The 12,507-nt window shown below is 36.9% G+C and overlaps 1 protein-coding gene across 7 annotated transcripts in view; it reads left to right on the top strand.

Annotated features, from left to right (window-relative positions):
- The window catches only part of MARCHF6 (membrane associated ring-CH-type finger 6), a 55,876-nt gene extending 45,281 nt beyond the window's left edge, over window positions 1-10,595 (top strand). For all 7 annotated transcript variants that reach the window (XM_052781769.1, XM_052781747.1, XM_052781758.1 and 4 more), the window contains 5 exons: window positions 406-540; window positions 2,667-2,756; window positions 4,228-4,360; window positions 5,378-5,513; window positions 7,809-10,595. In XM_052781769.1, the coding sequence (XP_052637729.1) occupies window positions 406-540; window positions 2,667-2,756; window positions 4,228-4,360; window positions 5,378-5,513; window positions 7,809-7,899 (585 nt within the window). In that variant the 3' untranslated portion in view covers window positions 7,900-10,595. The remainder of the gene's footprint in view (window positions 1-405; window positions 541-2,666; window positions 2,757-4,227; window positions 4,361-5,377; window positions 5,514-7,808) is intronic.
- The last annotated feature ends 1,912 nt before the right edge of the window (window positions 10,596-12,507 follow it).

The following is a 12,507-nucleotide window of genomic DNA, read 5'->3' as shown; positions in this document are numbered from 1 at the left end:
CTGAATTTTTAAGGTTTGGTTTCCACTAGAAAAAATCAGCAGTTTTGGAAAGATTCTTCTCTAATTTTCCAACGTACAAAAATACTCGATATAGTGAAGTGCCATTGGATAGTATTCCCTACTGATAAGTCACAGGTAATTTTATGGTTTAAAACTATGGACACCAGTAGTATGTACAGTCATGCCTTTTTCTGGAGGGGGCATGGAATAGGACCCAATCTTGACATGCATTGCAAAACTATGTATGTAATAAAAAAATATTTCTAGGGGTGTATATGTATGAATTAAAGGTCTGTGTAGTTTTATTCTCCAGCTTTATCTGTTTGTGTAGTTTAAGTTATATTTTGAAGTTTAAACAAAAAGAATCCTTTGATAAACACTAATTAGATGTCTTGGTTTTTTTAGATAATGAAGACATTAATAGTGGCTATACTGTTAGCTGGTGTGGTTCCACTTTTGCTCGGTCTTCTGTTTGAACTGGTCATCGTTGCACCTTTGAGAGTTCCTTTGGATCAAACACCTCTATTCTATCCTTGGCAGGTCAGTTGATCCCATTCTTCTTCTGCTGTTGATACATTTCTTTACTTAGAAGTAAGGAGTATGGTAGTTCTTGTTTCATGTTGATTCAGTGCTTCAGAGCATTTTCCATAATTATGTTTCTGTGTGGCAGAGAAAAGACAGCCAGCCAGTCTGGATGTGAGGATTATTTAAACCAAAAAGATATGCTTAGGAATTTTAAGTATGAAAAGCTGAACTTTGTGGGATGACATCAGAGGATCTTTGCATTTCAGTGATCAGATGGACACTTTTTCCAGCAGTATAATTGTAAAGTTATGTAAAGAAGTTAGTATAGCTGTATGGGCGTATGCACAGACATACATCTTCTCTCTGACCTTTCCGGAAAGCTCTCCGTCTACAGTTATGCGGCAAGAGGTTCAGCTGATCTTTTTCTTCCATACAAGGTTTTAATTCAGTGGTGATACACACTATGAAGGAATTTTGATATACTTTAGGATCATTCTGATTTTAGCTTGAGATGTCAAATCATTAATACAAGATTTTTGAGGTAGTAGCATTTTGTTTTTCTTCAGTCAAGTCTCACAGGTTAAGTAAGTGCAAACTTTTTTCCTGCAAGTTGGTGGAAGAAATGAAGGTACAGTGGATTGAGTGACAAATGCTTGCATCACCTAGGCCGAATTATGAAAGATCTTGTAACTGAAGAGAAGCCCCAACTGAGGGAACCATAACTCAAAAGATCTAGAATGCATATTACTAAACAACAAGAAAGTGTTCAGGGACAGTGATTTTTCTGAGCTGCCCACAAACAAGCTTTCATTTACTTTCAGTATCCAAATGTTTGAAAGCCATAATACAAAGAAGAATTTGACTGCTAATTTAGATATTCCGTTATTTTATAATACAAGTATACTTTGGAGGTGTCTGTTCAAGTAAATGACTAATAAGTCAGGATGTCATATGATTGCAGTGGTAGACTATCATGGTTTCCATACAGTTTTGGAAAGAATTTGTAATGCTAGAGATTCTAAAAATTCTTAATTTTTCATGTTACTTCTTTAAAAGTTTGGAATTAAATATACCGAAAGATTTTATTTTCATGTGGCAGAGCTTCCTCAAAATACTGGATTGGAGGGATTTGAGACTTGTTCGAAATTAACAAGGAGCTGTTGGTATTGAGAATAATCTCCATTTTTCACAAAAGAGAATAGTTACACAAAGGTTATATGCTTGAGAAAACATGAAGCAACTTTAACACTGACTCATCTTTAACAAGTTTTTAAATTTTTGAACATATGTGGGGTAATAGATGTTAACAAAGGCTGTCTTTTTAAATAATTGGTGAAAGAAAATATATTTCCCCAGCAGTTTAAGAAAGTTAATTAACCTATAATGTCTTAAGTCTTAACAGTTCTGTAGCTGTTTATTCTGCCCTGTCAACCTATACTTTGCATTCTATTTTTGGTGGTTTTTATTGAAGAATCTTTTACAAATATTTGTACTGCAGAAAGGATTGATTCGTGATGTGCAGTGTTTACTAGAAGCCTGTAGTTATACTGTGGTTTTTTTAATTCCAGTGCCATAATAATTTTGGTATATGTTAAAGCATAAATTTTCATCTGAATAGTATGATGTTCTTTTGTGAAGAGCATTGCCTTGCTTTGTTTAGCTTTTCTCACATCAGGTAGGGTTTTGTGAACAATTAAAATGTATAAGAAGAAAAAAATCCTTGTTCCCTGACTTGTGCCAGCATCTTTGTATCTTGTTTCACTTCATTTTTAAAGGAATCAAAGTAACTTATTTCTAGGTAAATGTTTCCAGTGTTAATTAGTTTGTACCAGAATGTTAGTCTGTTGCTTTAAGTAAGTGTAATGCTTTTATTTTGTGTTTGCCTTTGGTTTAATAGTAGTAGCTGATTTTCCTGGTTGCAGGGAGCTGAGTATTTTACACGTATCAGTTAAGCTTGAGAGCATCCTCTTTTTCGTAGGAGTTTGCAGAAGATGTCAGCTCTTTTTAACAATGTCCTGTGTAAATAGAAAAGTAACTATCTTTTCACTTATATGTAATATTAACAAGTTGCTCTAAAAGCTTTTGGTTGTCAAACTATTTAAAAATGTGTTAATGCTAACAGTCCATTTTTACAAAATTAGGACTGGGCTCTTGGAGTTCTGCATGCCAAAATAATTGCTGCCATAACACTGATGGGTCCCCAGTGGTGGCTGAAAACTGTTATTGAACAGGTAGGAAAAAATTGTCCATGTGAATTATCAGTATAATACATTTTGAATGTTTTTTGAATGTGCGAGTCAGAAAACGGAGTTACTGTTGTAGTAATGGAGTAATTTGAGTAACTGAGTAAAACTCAGCTAGTCTTCTAGAATCCTTTTAAATTGTGTAGCTTAATCCATTTAGGTACACTTAGCAATAAAACAAAAATAAACCTCAGAAATCTGAAATCAAGAAAATCCTGCATAAATGTATATCAAATTTTATCAGGTTTGTATTAAAGTGAGAAAGATCATTATTTCTTCAGGTAAATTCACATGTGTCCAAATATTGGACGTTATTTGTGTCCACCACTCAAGAACAGAGAACTTCTGCCTTCTCCAGAGCTGTAGAGATTTCTGCATTCATAGATGAGTGCATATGAAAGACACCGTTTCCATTCCCCTTTGATTATTAAGCAAGACAAGACAGAACAGTTTCTGTGAGCACTCTTGAGTCACATGGCCTGTTGCTTACTTTGACAGAAGTATTTTTTTTCTTGATTATAACCTTTAAGTTCTATGCTCGTCGTCTCAATAAGGTATCTCAGTTGTTTGTCGGAAAGTAACTTTTCAGCCCTGCACTGTATGTAATGGCCGTGATGCGTGTCCTGACCTCTGTACAAAAGGTGGCTCTCTTGGTTAAGTGTAGCGTGTAGTCCCAGTTATTAAACCATTTCCTGATCACTTTAGGTGTCACACTGGAGAAATGTAGTCTTAGTTCTGCAAGTACCTTTTGATGCATACCGCAGCTCTTCCTTCCAGTTTGAATGCTCTCTCTGGGCCTGTTTGTTACACACACACTCTCCTGAGCCATCCTTAGAGATGGTTACGTCCAGGCTGTGGGACGGAGGCCATCGTCTAGCTGTTTGTGGTAGCCATTTGAAACCGGTCTTTTCTCATGATTAGTCGTGTTAAGACCTTAGCCCCTGGTAGTAGCTGCAGCAACTCAAGAATTGTGGAGGCTCTGTCTTCAGGCACAGACTCCACATGCAGAGGCCCTGGCCTGCCCAACCAAGTACAAAACAAGATCCTATTTTCTGCCCGTGTTACCAAATTTAATAGATTTGCTCTGTTAGCATACACGGGATCCTCTTTCAGCAAGTTAACAGCACAAAGCGATCCCAGGTCACCCACAAAACCACCATCCGCAGCTCTATTTAATGATCTTTCAGCTGGTCTCTTGGACTCCTACAACCAAATCACAACACTATTCCAGATTAAGTTGCTCTCCTGGGCACTATTTAAATGATGTCCTGGAACCCTCGTGATGTAGATTGGCACAGAGTTTTTCCTTCTTTGACTGTGGCCATCACTGTTTTCCACAAGTTGGGAACACCTGTTTCCTCTCATAAGGAGACTTGTGTAAAACCTTGTAATTATTACTGTAAGCGCAAAGCATGGCTTTCTTGATTGATTCATTCTACTTCTAATTTCTTCTTCTTAGGTGTATGCAAATGGGATTCGTAACATTGATTTACACTTCATAATCCGTAAACTGGCAGCACCCGTAATCTCTGTTCTGTTACTTTCCCTGTGTGTACCGTACATCATAGCTTCTGGTGTTGTGCCTTTATTAGGTATGTATACATTGACAATACCTGTTTATCATCTAATGGTTTAGAGCAATGTAAATATATCTGTGGAAATAAAACTTGAAGCTCTAGGTTATTTAAAAAAAACAAAAAACCAAAGAAAAACAACAAAACCCCCACTATTCTGCCAGCAAATGTAAATACTTAAGGATTGCTGTATCATCTTAAAATTTTGGGATTTTTTTGAGAAATGCAATACATTATTCTGATTATCTTTTTAATAAACTATAGTGCAGAATACATCAAGAGAATGGGACTGCATAATATCTAACAGCAGAAATGTAGGTATCTAGCTAGTTTGGGAAAGGGATAGTTAATTCACTTCTTTGGACAATCAACATTTAATTTTAGTCTCTCTTTAAGAGCTATACTGAGCTGAGGACATCTTTGACTTGTCAGGTTCTAAAGGAAGCTTAGAACAGGTGAAAGTACTGGTTCGGTTTTGAGGTTTTCATTCAGTAATAAAATGTAAACTGTAAATATAGGGTGTTGGGGTTTGGGTTTGGTTTTTTGGGGTTTTTTTTTTTTTTACTTTCCTGTCTTCTCATAATTGAGGGAAATAATTTTATTAGAAGCAGGGTAGATGTGCTTTTTCATTGATAGTTGTCTTTTGCTAGTTGGTTTTGATGTTACCAACATGTTCAAGAAGTCCCATTTTATTCTTCAACCTCTCACTTGAATGCAGGTATTTATAGTGTCAACTTTTCTCTGATACGAGGTATACAGAAGTTAATAAGCAAGAAGAGCTGATAGGCCCAGTTCTTTTTTTACTGTGGATTTTCACTGTGTTAATGGAAAACTTTCAGCTTTAATGCTTCACGTGAAAAAAAGAACAGCAGCCGTCATGTTGGATCTCTGACATAAAGGGATATGTTATTTATTTCACAGCCCTTCTACTGAAGTTACAGTATAACAAAAAGTATAGAAGCAGATACAGAAGAAGAAATGTGTGTGTTACTTTAGCAACGTTAGATTACGTGAGGGTTGTGTTTTGTTTTGTAGGAGTTACTGCTGAAATGCAAAACCTAGTTCAGCGACGGATTTATCCTTTTCTGCTTATGGTGGTGGTTTTGATGGGAATTCTCTCCTTCCAAGTCCGCCAGTTCAAGCGCCTTTATGAACATATTAAAAATGACAAGTGAGTATATAGTGTGGGGTTTTTAATTTTTCCACTTTAAATTATGATAACTTCAGATTGAATTCAGGTGTTGTAGGTACTTCAGGCTAAAAAGGTTTTTAAGAAGCTTTCTAGACAACTGACCCTCTGAGGCAGACCTAAACCGTTCTTGGCAAATGTTTTATCTGTGGTTCAGGTAGACAAACACAGGAATAGACTGTCTTTACAAATGGAAGATACTCCCCTACGTCTAACTTGAATGTGTTCTACCACAAATGAAGCTGATTGCTTGTCTCCCCTTCTGTAGTTGTGAAGGACAAGTGAACATAATGATTATGACATATCTGGAAGTCAAATAGTCTCAGTCTACTGCTTAAAAACCATTTCTCCAACCTTTTCTGCATAACTGTTATTCTTCCTACTTGTTAGTCCAATTAAACTGTTAAAGAATGTTCGGTTGATTGGATAGTTTGTCCTCACCAAATTTTGTACTGTTTTCTGATGTTTTCAGTAATTATTACTCTGTATTACCCAGATGCCTGATAAAATACTAATTTTCCCAGTGTTTTTTCTGGTTATCCTGCTTAGTTTTGAAGCTTTTTTTGTGTTATCTTATTACCTTATTTTTTGTGTTACCCTAATTACATTATGCCTTGGTTATTTAGAAAAATAAGTTTTGGACCACAGCAACTAGTCTTCCTAGGCTTCTTTTGTATTGAAAAGGAGTAAATGAGTTTGTTGTGTTCGTGTCCTGAGTAACCCTAGAACAGTTTTGCTTTCCACTGACCACAAAAGGAGTCAAACCTAAAATAAACTTCTTTGAACCTTAAATGTTAGGAAGTGACTGATACATTGTGTTTGGTGTAAATGTGAAATTAATAGGCTCTAGAAATATTAAGAGAGTTGTAACTAAAATTAAACTGTCAGCAGATCAATTTTTATTTTAGCACCTTTTATTTGATCAGCTGATTTAAATCCTGTTCCCCACCTGCCTTCATAACATGTTCTGTAGTATTTGGCCTACTGTAATATGTGTAGCTGGTATTTATAGTTACAAATGGGTTTGGACTTAAACATTAGTATTTTTCAGGCAGAATGTGTATTGAATTGCAAGTTGCATTAATGTTACATGTTGCTTTCTTGTGTACATAAGGCATGTAAACAGTATACAAAGCTGTGAAAATATATCTAAGTGAAAATTACTTTGATATTAAATGAACTTACTAGATGTTATAACCATCCTTGTAGACAGGAAGTTTGTACAACTTAAGTTAATGATCTAATTTCAGGAAGTAAGCAAACGTAGTCATGCTAGCCAGTAGCAATTAATTAAATCTCTCATGTAACAAATTTCAAAACCATATAGAAGTTTTTGTGACATTCTAAAATGTACAAGAAATGTGTGATGGTTGGTTGGTTATGGTACCGTGAGAAGAGGAGCGGTGGTGAAAAAGCTTCTAAAGGAAATGGCAGGTTTCAGGGGAAGAATTCATAGGTGTATATGGCCCTTCTACAGGCAGAACTAGCATACAAGTAGGAAGCATGGAAAGAAATTTAGGTGGCAAAAAAGTAGGAGTGTGAAACAATGATATAGAGGAAGTAAGGAATAGTGTGAAAGGTAGGAAGACTGCGAAGCTGAGGAGAGGGTAAGATGTTGAAACAGAATTTAAATAAAGGAATCTCGCAGCCCTTAAGCTTGTCATGGAGTCGCGTGAGGATATTTTCTCTCCCTTTAAGAAAGATTGAGCTACAGTAAAAGTTCTTCCTTTACAATATTTACTTTTTTCAACCAGGGTGTTTTTCATTGGATATGTTTGCTGAGCCTCTCTTAATCTTACCCAATGCATGTTCTGCATTGTGGCAGATTCTTTTTTGAACTTAGAACCTCATTAGCACTCCTTTTGGGTTTGTATGTGAGTTGTTGTTCCAGATGTTCAAGTGGCAGTGGTTCAAACAGACACTGCGAAGATGCTCTTAAAAGTATCATCCAGCAAAAGGAGCTGGGTATATAAATAATGCAAACACACTCTTTGTATTTCATATCTTCATTCAGCTTATGTATGTCTGAATTGTATGGCTACCAAAGTTAGGGCTGTGAACACAAACCTGTAGCGCCTGTATTCCATTATGAAATGCCTGAATGTTGAGAAAAGAGATGAGGATGATTGAAGACCACTTAGGGGTGCGGGATCACTTGTAGAATAACTTTTATTGAAATGAAACAGCTACTTCTGCAGCAAAGGAGACAGAGTGGATTTGTGTTACAGTATTGTATTAACTTTTGTTAACTCCTCTCTGTTTTCACTATAATCCCAGGTACCTTGTTGGGCAACGACTTGTGAATTACGAACGAAAGTCTGGTAAACAAGGCACATCAACAACTCCACCTCAGTCTTCACAAGAATAGATGGTCATATTAAACATCTTGACCTTCCCTTTGCCTTTACATGTCCTTTTTTTCATAGACTCTTCTTCAGTCTTCGGATATCTCTCCCAGTAATACTCTCAGCAGTGTTTTGGCTTCTGTTAGTAGCATCCATATGGCAGTTAAGGCTCTGTTCCTTATCTGCATTTTCTGATGTTATCAATGCTGTCTGAGGTCTGTATATGTGTAAATAGAAGTATCCTGACACCCTAAAACCTTGGATTAAAAAGAATGTGCATTGTACATCTTTAAAAAAGTATATTAATTTATTAAATCTAGTTGTCACTTTATTTTGGACTGCTGTTCTGTTGACAATGTGCCACAAAGCAATAGTGCGAAGAGGCAAGATGTTTTTATAAAATTTGGAGCTACTTTATGGTGTTCATAACAGTTCTTATTGTAGTAATATAGTATGATTTTTCATGAGTGGAAGGGCCACACAGAGAATATCAAAAGTAAATAACTGTCTTACAGTCAGCAATGAAGTGGCTGTGGTGAGAACATAATGAACTATGTATCTTGCTGTCAAGTCTTTTTTATTATTTTGTATAACACCAAAGCTGTTGTACATTTTTCTATTGCCTGATTGTTTTTCATGTGTCTGAGTTTGTAATATTGTACAGTTGCTGTTAAATCAAGAAAATATTTCCTCTTCTGAGAATTCAGATATACTTGTTGAGGCTCAGCTGGGTTTTTCTGTTTGGCTGAGGGGTGGGGGGTTGGCTTTGGGAATCAGGATTTCCTGAATTGAAACAGTAAGTAAAAACTTTACTAAGGCTAGGTGATGAAAGCATTTAAAGGTACCAAGGAAAATTAGATAGTTTCACAACTTAAGTTGTAGCCAATTTCTTATCAATAACAGAATTTTTCAGGACCTCAAGGAGGGATGAACCTTATCTGATGTGTTTGCACAGAAACAAAGAGCATAGTGTAAGCAACATTCTGACGTGGTCCTTAATTAAAGAATTTGAAATCTTTTTTTCTGTAAGTTACCAAAGTTGCAAATTGTGGTATGAATTTTATATTGCACAATTACTTTTAAAAAAAAAAAAAAAAAGGACCCACAACAACAACAGAAAAATCTCTTTTGTTTCAGAATTGGTCACTGTGAATTTTTACAGGAATAATACTGAGGAAGTGATTCATCATGTACCATTTATTGCCTGTGAGGCAGGGAAATACATATGCTATTAAACAGGCAAGGAAAAGTTAGCAGATCTCTTTGCAAGGACACAGTCACACAAGAGCCACCAAATCAAGTCTGTGTTATTTCTATATGTAGATAGAGTTATTTTGCAGTAATGTTTGGGGGTTTTTTATGTAGATATTTTAAAGAAAATACGTAACAGTATCGCAAAGCTTTAAGTAGCATCAAATCACATGCTTAGATTGCAGTATATTTCCTAGATTAAATGGGGGAAATGTGAGTATCCATTGCAGTAATCAGAAAATTGATGGAACATTTAACTTGCTACTCAGTACACTGTCCTTCAGTATTCTGTACTTAATCATATGTGTATATAATTAATACTTGAGAATCTGGCAGGTGCTTTGAGAGTGTCATCTCCTTTTATTGATGTTGCATCTCTGATCTGATGTGTTTTGAGCTAATGTGGTCCAGGCTGTGATGGTGGTAGTTCATTTTTTGGTGTCTGGACTCATGTTCTAAGGCAGTGAGCACAAGCCAAATGCATCTGAATCTAGTGGCAGGGGGATTGGGCTGTCACTATCAGAAGGTCAGAAACTACTGTTTTACAGAATTACTGTTGTCCTGATGGTTTTGAACCACAAATATTACCCTTTGCAGTAATTTACTAGGAAATTTCCAGTGAAATGACATCATAGAAAAAACAGCCAAAATATTTCTCTCATTCACTGTTGCTGACTAAATGCTAAATTGAGTATTCGCCCTATATATTTTTGATGTGCATAGATATTGCATTTGACTACTTACAGTGGTGTACATTGTGGGACAGAGATATTTTCACAATATTAAATTTACTGGTAACATATGTTCTTACTGATGCCAAGATTCTCTTTGACCTATCTTTCGTAAACAGTTCCAAAATGGTCTTGCCACTCAAATATTGCGAGCACTACTGTGCATCATGCAGAATTTGCAGTAGTGTGGTTCTTGTAACTTTGTGTTTTTATCCAGACAAACTGGTCTTAACATTAAAATTTATTAAGAAAAAGCCTTTGTGCTGTTTCTTATTACTGTTATTTTACAAGTCATGACAAAAAACCTCAATCGGGCCAGTCATGTAATGTGAACTGTAGCTTTTTTAATGTAGCTTACATTATCTGTATTCGCTCTTTGTTACAGAGAACTCGTTTCAAATCAAACTGTTGTCCTTGCTTTTGCACTGCTTTACAGATCCCGGGCGAAGTGAAGTTTGTTTTTGAAACTGTCCATTGTGAACTTTCAAAAAAATCTCATCTCCTTATTTTCACCTGTTTTGGGAAAGAAGATGGAGGTTGTATAGAACAAGAATTAAATAACACTACTTTTTTTATTGTTTAAATTTTAATAGTTTGCCTTATTGTGCTGTGTGTACTCCTCTGGCACAGAAACTTGATTGTAAGTGAACTAACTGGCTGTTACCGAGACAGCTGATGAGCTCTGTACCAGTGGCTTCCACCTGTGCTAGAGTAATACAGCATGCAGTGGTCTTGCATTACTCTTCAAGTGGGAGAAATTCTGTGTGTGTGCGTGCTTTCACCACAATTTGTGCTGACCTTGGGTCTTGAACGAAGGGGTTGGAGGTGTGTACTGGCTTAATCGTGTCCCTTTTGCGATGGTGAGAATCTAATGCTGTTGGTAGTTCTACAGACCTTCACCCAAGAACTGTCAGATGGCTCCGTAGCTATCTTGTGCACACTGAAAGAAGTTAATTGCAGCATGGCTTTGACTGGTTTTTACACAGATGATTTTATATTGATTAAAAATAGTTAAAACTCTGCATCCTTCCTCTGACTCCCCCTTCTCCACTGGGTAAAGCCCAAGTTACTTGTTTTCATTTCTGAGGGCCCTCTGGAACCTGTAACTATTTTCTGTCAGTAACTTCCTCGGTAAGATGCCAGCTCCCAGCACCAATTACAGTATTCACGTCACTTTTCAGCTGAGTGCGTTAACTCTTTCCTTGCTTTCCCCTAAGCTTGAGCAAAGGTCTGCGTACAAATCTGCACAGCAGCCCCAGTATTCTTCAGAGAACTCTGTAAAAAGCCCTTTACCTTACAAAGCACGAATGACTGGTTTGTCGATTCCACTGCCTGGTGTGCTGATCAGTGTCATTTTGTTTCCTCGTGCTCCACTGCCTGTCCGTTCGTCTATATATAGGTTGGAAATTCTTTGTGGCAGGGTCAGTGTTCTTGCTCTGCTTGCCTTGCGGATGGGCACTGTACAGCCCGAGCAATGAGTGGGGTTCTTAGCAGAAATGATGATACAGATAATAAAAACATTGAGCAGGGAACTGAATCTTGGTAGTATGATGAAGTTCGGGATGGAAAAAAAGGAAGCTGTCTTCTGAAACAGATAAGGAAACAATTTTTACAAAGCTTAATGGTACGTTAGAGCTCTCTTACTCTGATATTTCAGTTCTTAATTAGATTAACTGGAACTAAAGAATTGCATAGTTAACAGCAATCTTAAGTCTATGATTATTCCACACAAGCTATGCTTCTGGTTTTAAGTGCTTCATTTAGAAGTCACCATAAATTGAGAAACGATATGCCAAAATCAGTTACTCAATAATGGGAATTTTTAGAAGGTGGTATTTCTAAAGGTCAAATACTGTTCCGAAATAAACTGAATTATTTGAATTCAGTATAATACTGAGGGATGGAGCGATGGCAAGGTAGTTTCACAACTCTGCACATCAGTTTTGCTGCTTATATGCTCACTTGCTGTTACCTCTTACTTGTTGAGTAGCGGCCAGCGCCAAAGCAGCATAGGTGCCTTCCCCCCCACCCCGTGTAAGGAGAAATCAAACATATCTGGAGTTGTCTGACATCAGGGCGGGGGGGGGGGGGCACTTAACGTTACTTCTCTGGTTTATGTTAAATCGCTTGGCTTTCGAGGAGTGTTTCTGTTCCTGGAAAACAACACTAGTTTTACCTAGAGAGAAGAGACTTCCTTGTTGCTTACGAAAATAGAGAACACTGCAAAGCTTGTTATTTATTTATGTTGAATAGAATTTATGTATTAGAACCTAAACAGTGAAGATCTGCGTTGGTGTGCCACATTCAGCAGGTGCAAATTCCATAAATGACCTGGGGAAGTTCAGTAAGGGATGTCCTGGATCTGAAAATGCCGCTGCATTAGAATGCAACATACAGGGGATATTTTGGCTAGTTGTGACCAGCAGTCGAGGAAGTAGGAAGCAGCAGAAGAATTTTGAAGCTTGAAATCAGGCAATGCTGCTATAAAGCAACAATAGGTCCATGGATATACTTTTAAATGCTCTTTATGTAACAGAGTAATTGGTAAAATGCATGGGGGGAAGTACTCGGTGTCTAGGAAGAATCTGAGATACTTCCACTGAAGCTACGCTTGGTGTAGTTACTACCTGTGTTTTCATAGAGTTTGAT

This window comes from Harpia harpyja, chromosome 1 (genome assembly GCF_026419915.1).
Source record: "Harpia harpyja isolate bHarHar1 chromosome 1, bHarHar1 primary haplotype, whole genome shotgun sequence".
NCBI classification, from domain to species: domain Eukaryota; kingdom Metazoa; phylum Chordata; class Aves; order Accipitriformes; family Accipitridae; genus Harpia; species Harpia harpyja.
Note: the sequence above shows the minus strand (reverse complement) of the source record. Positions and strands in the feature narration are given on the sequence as shown.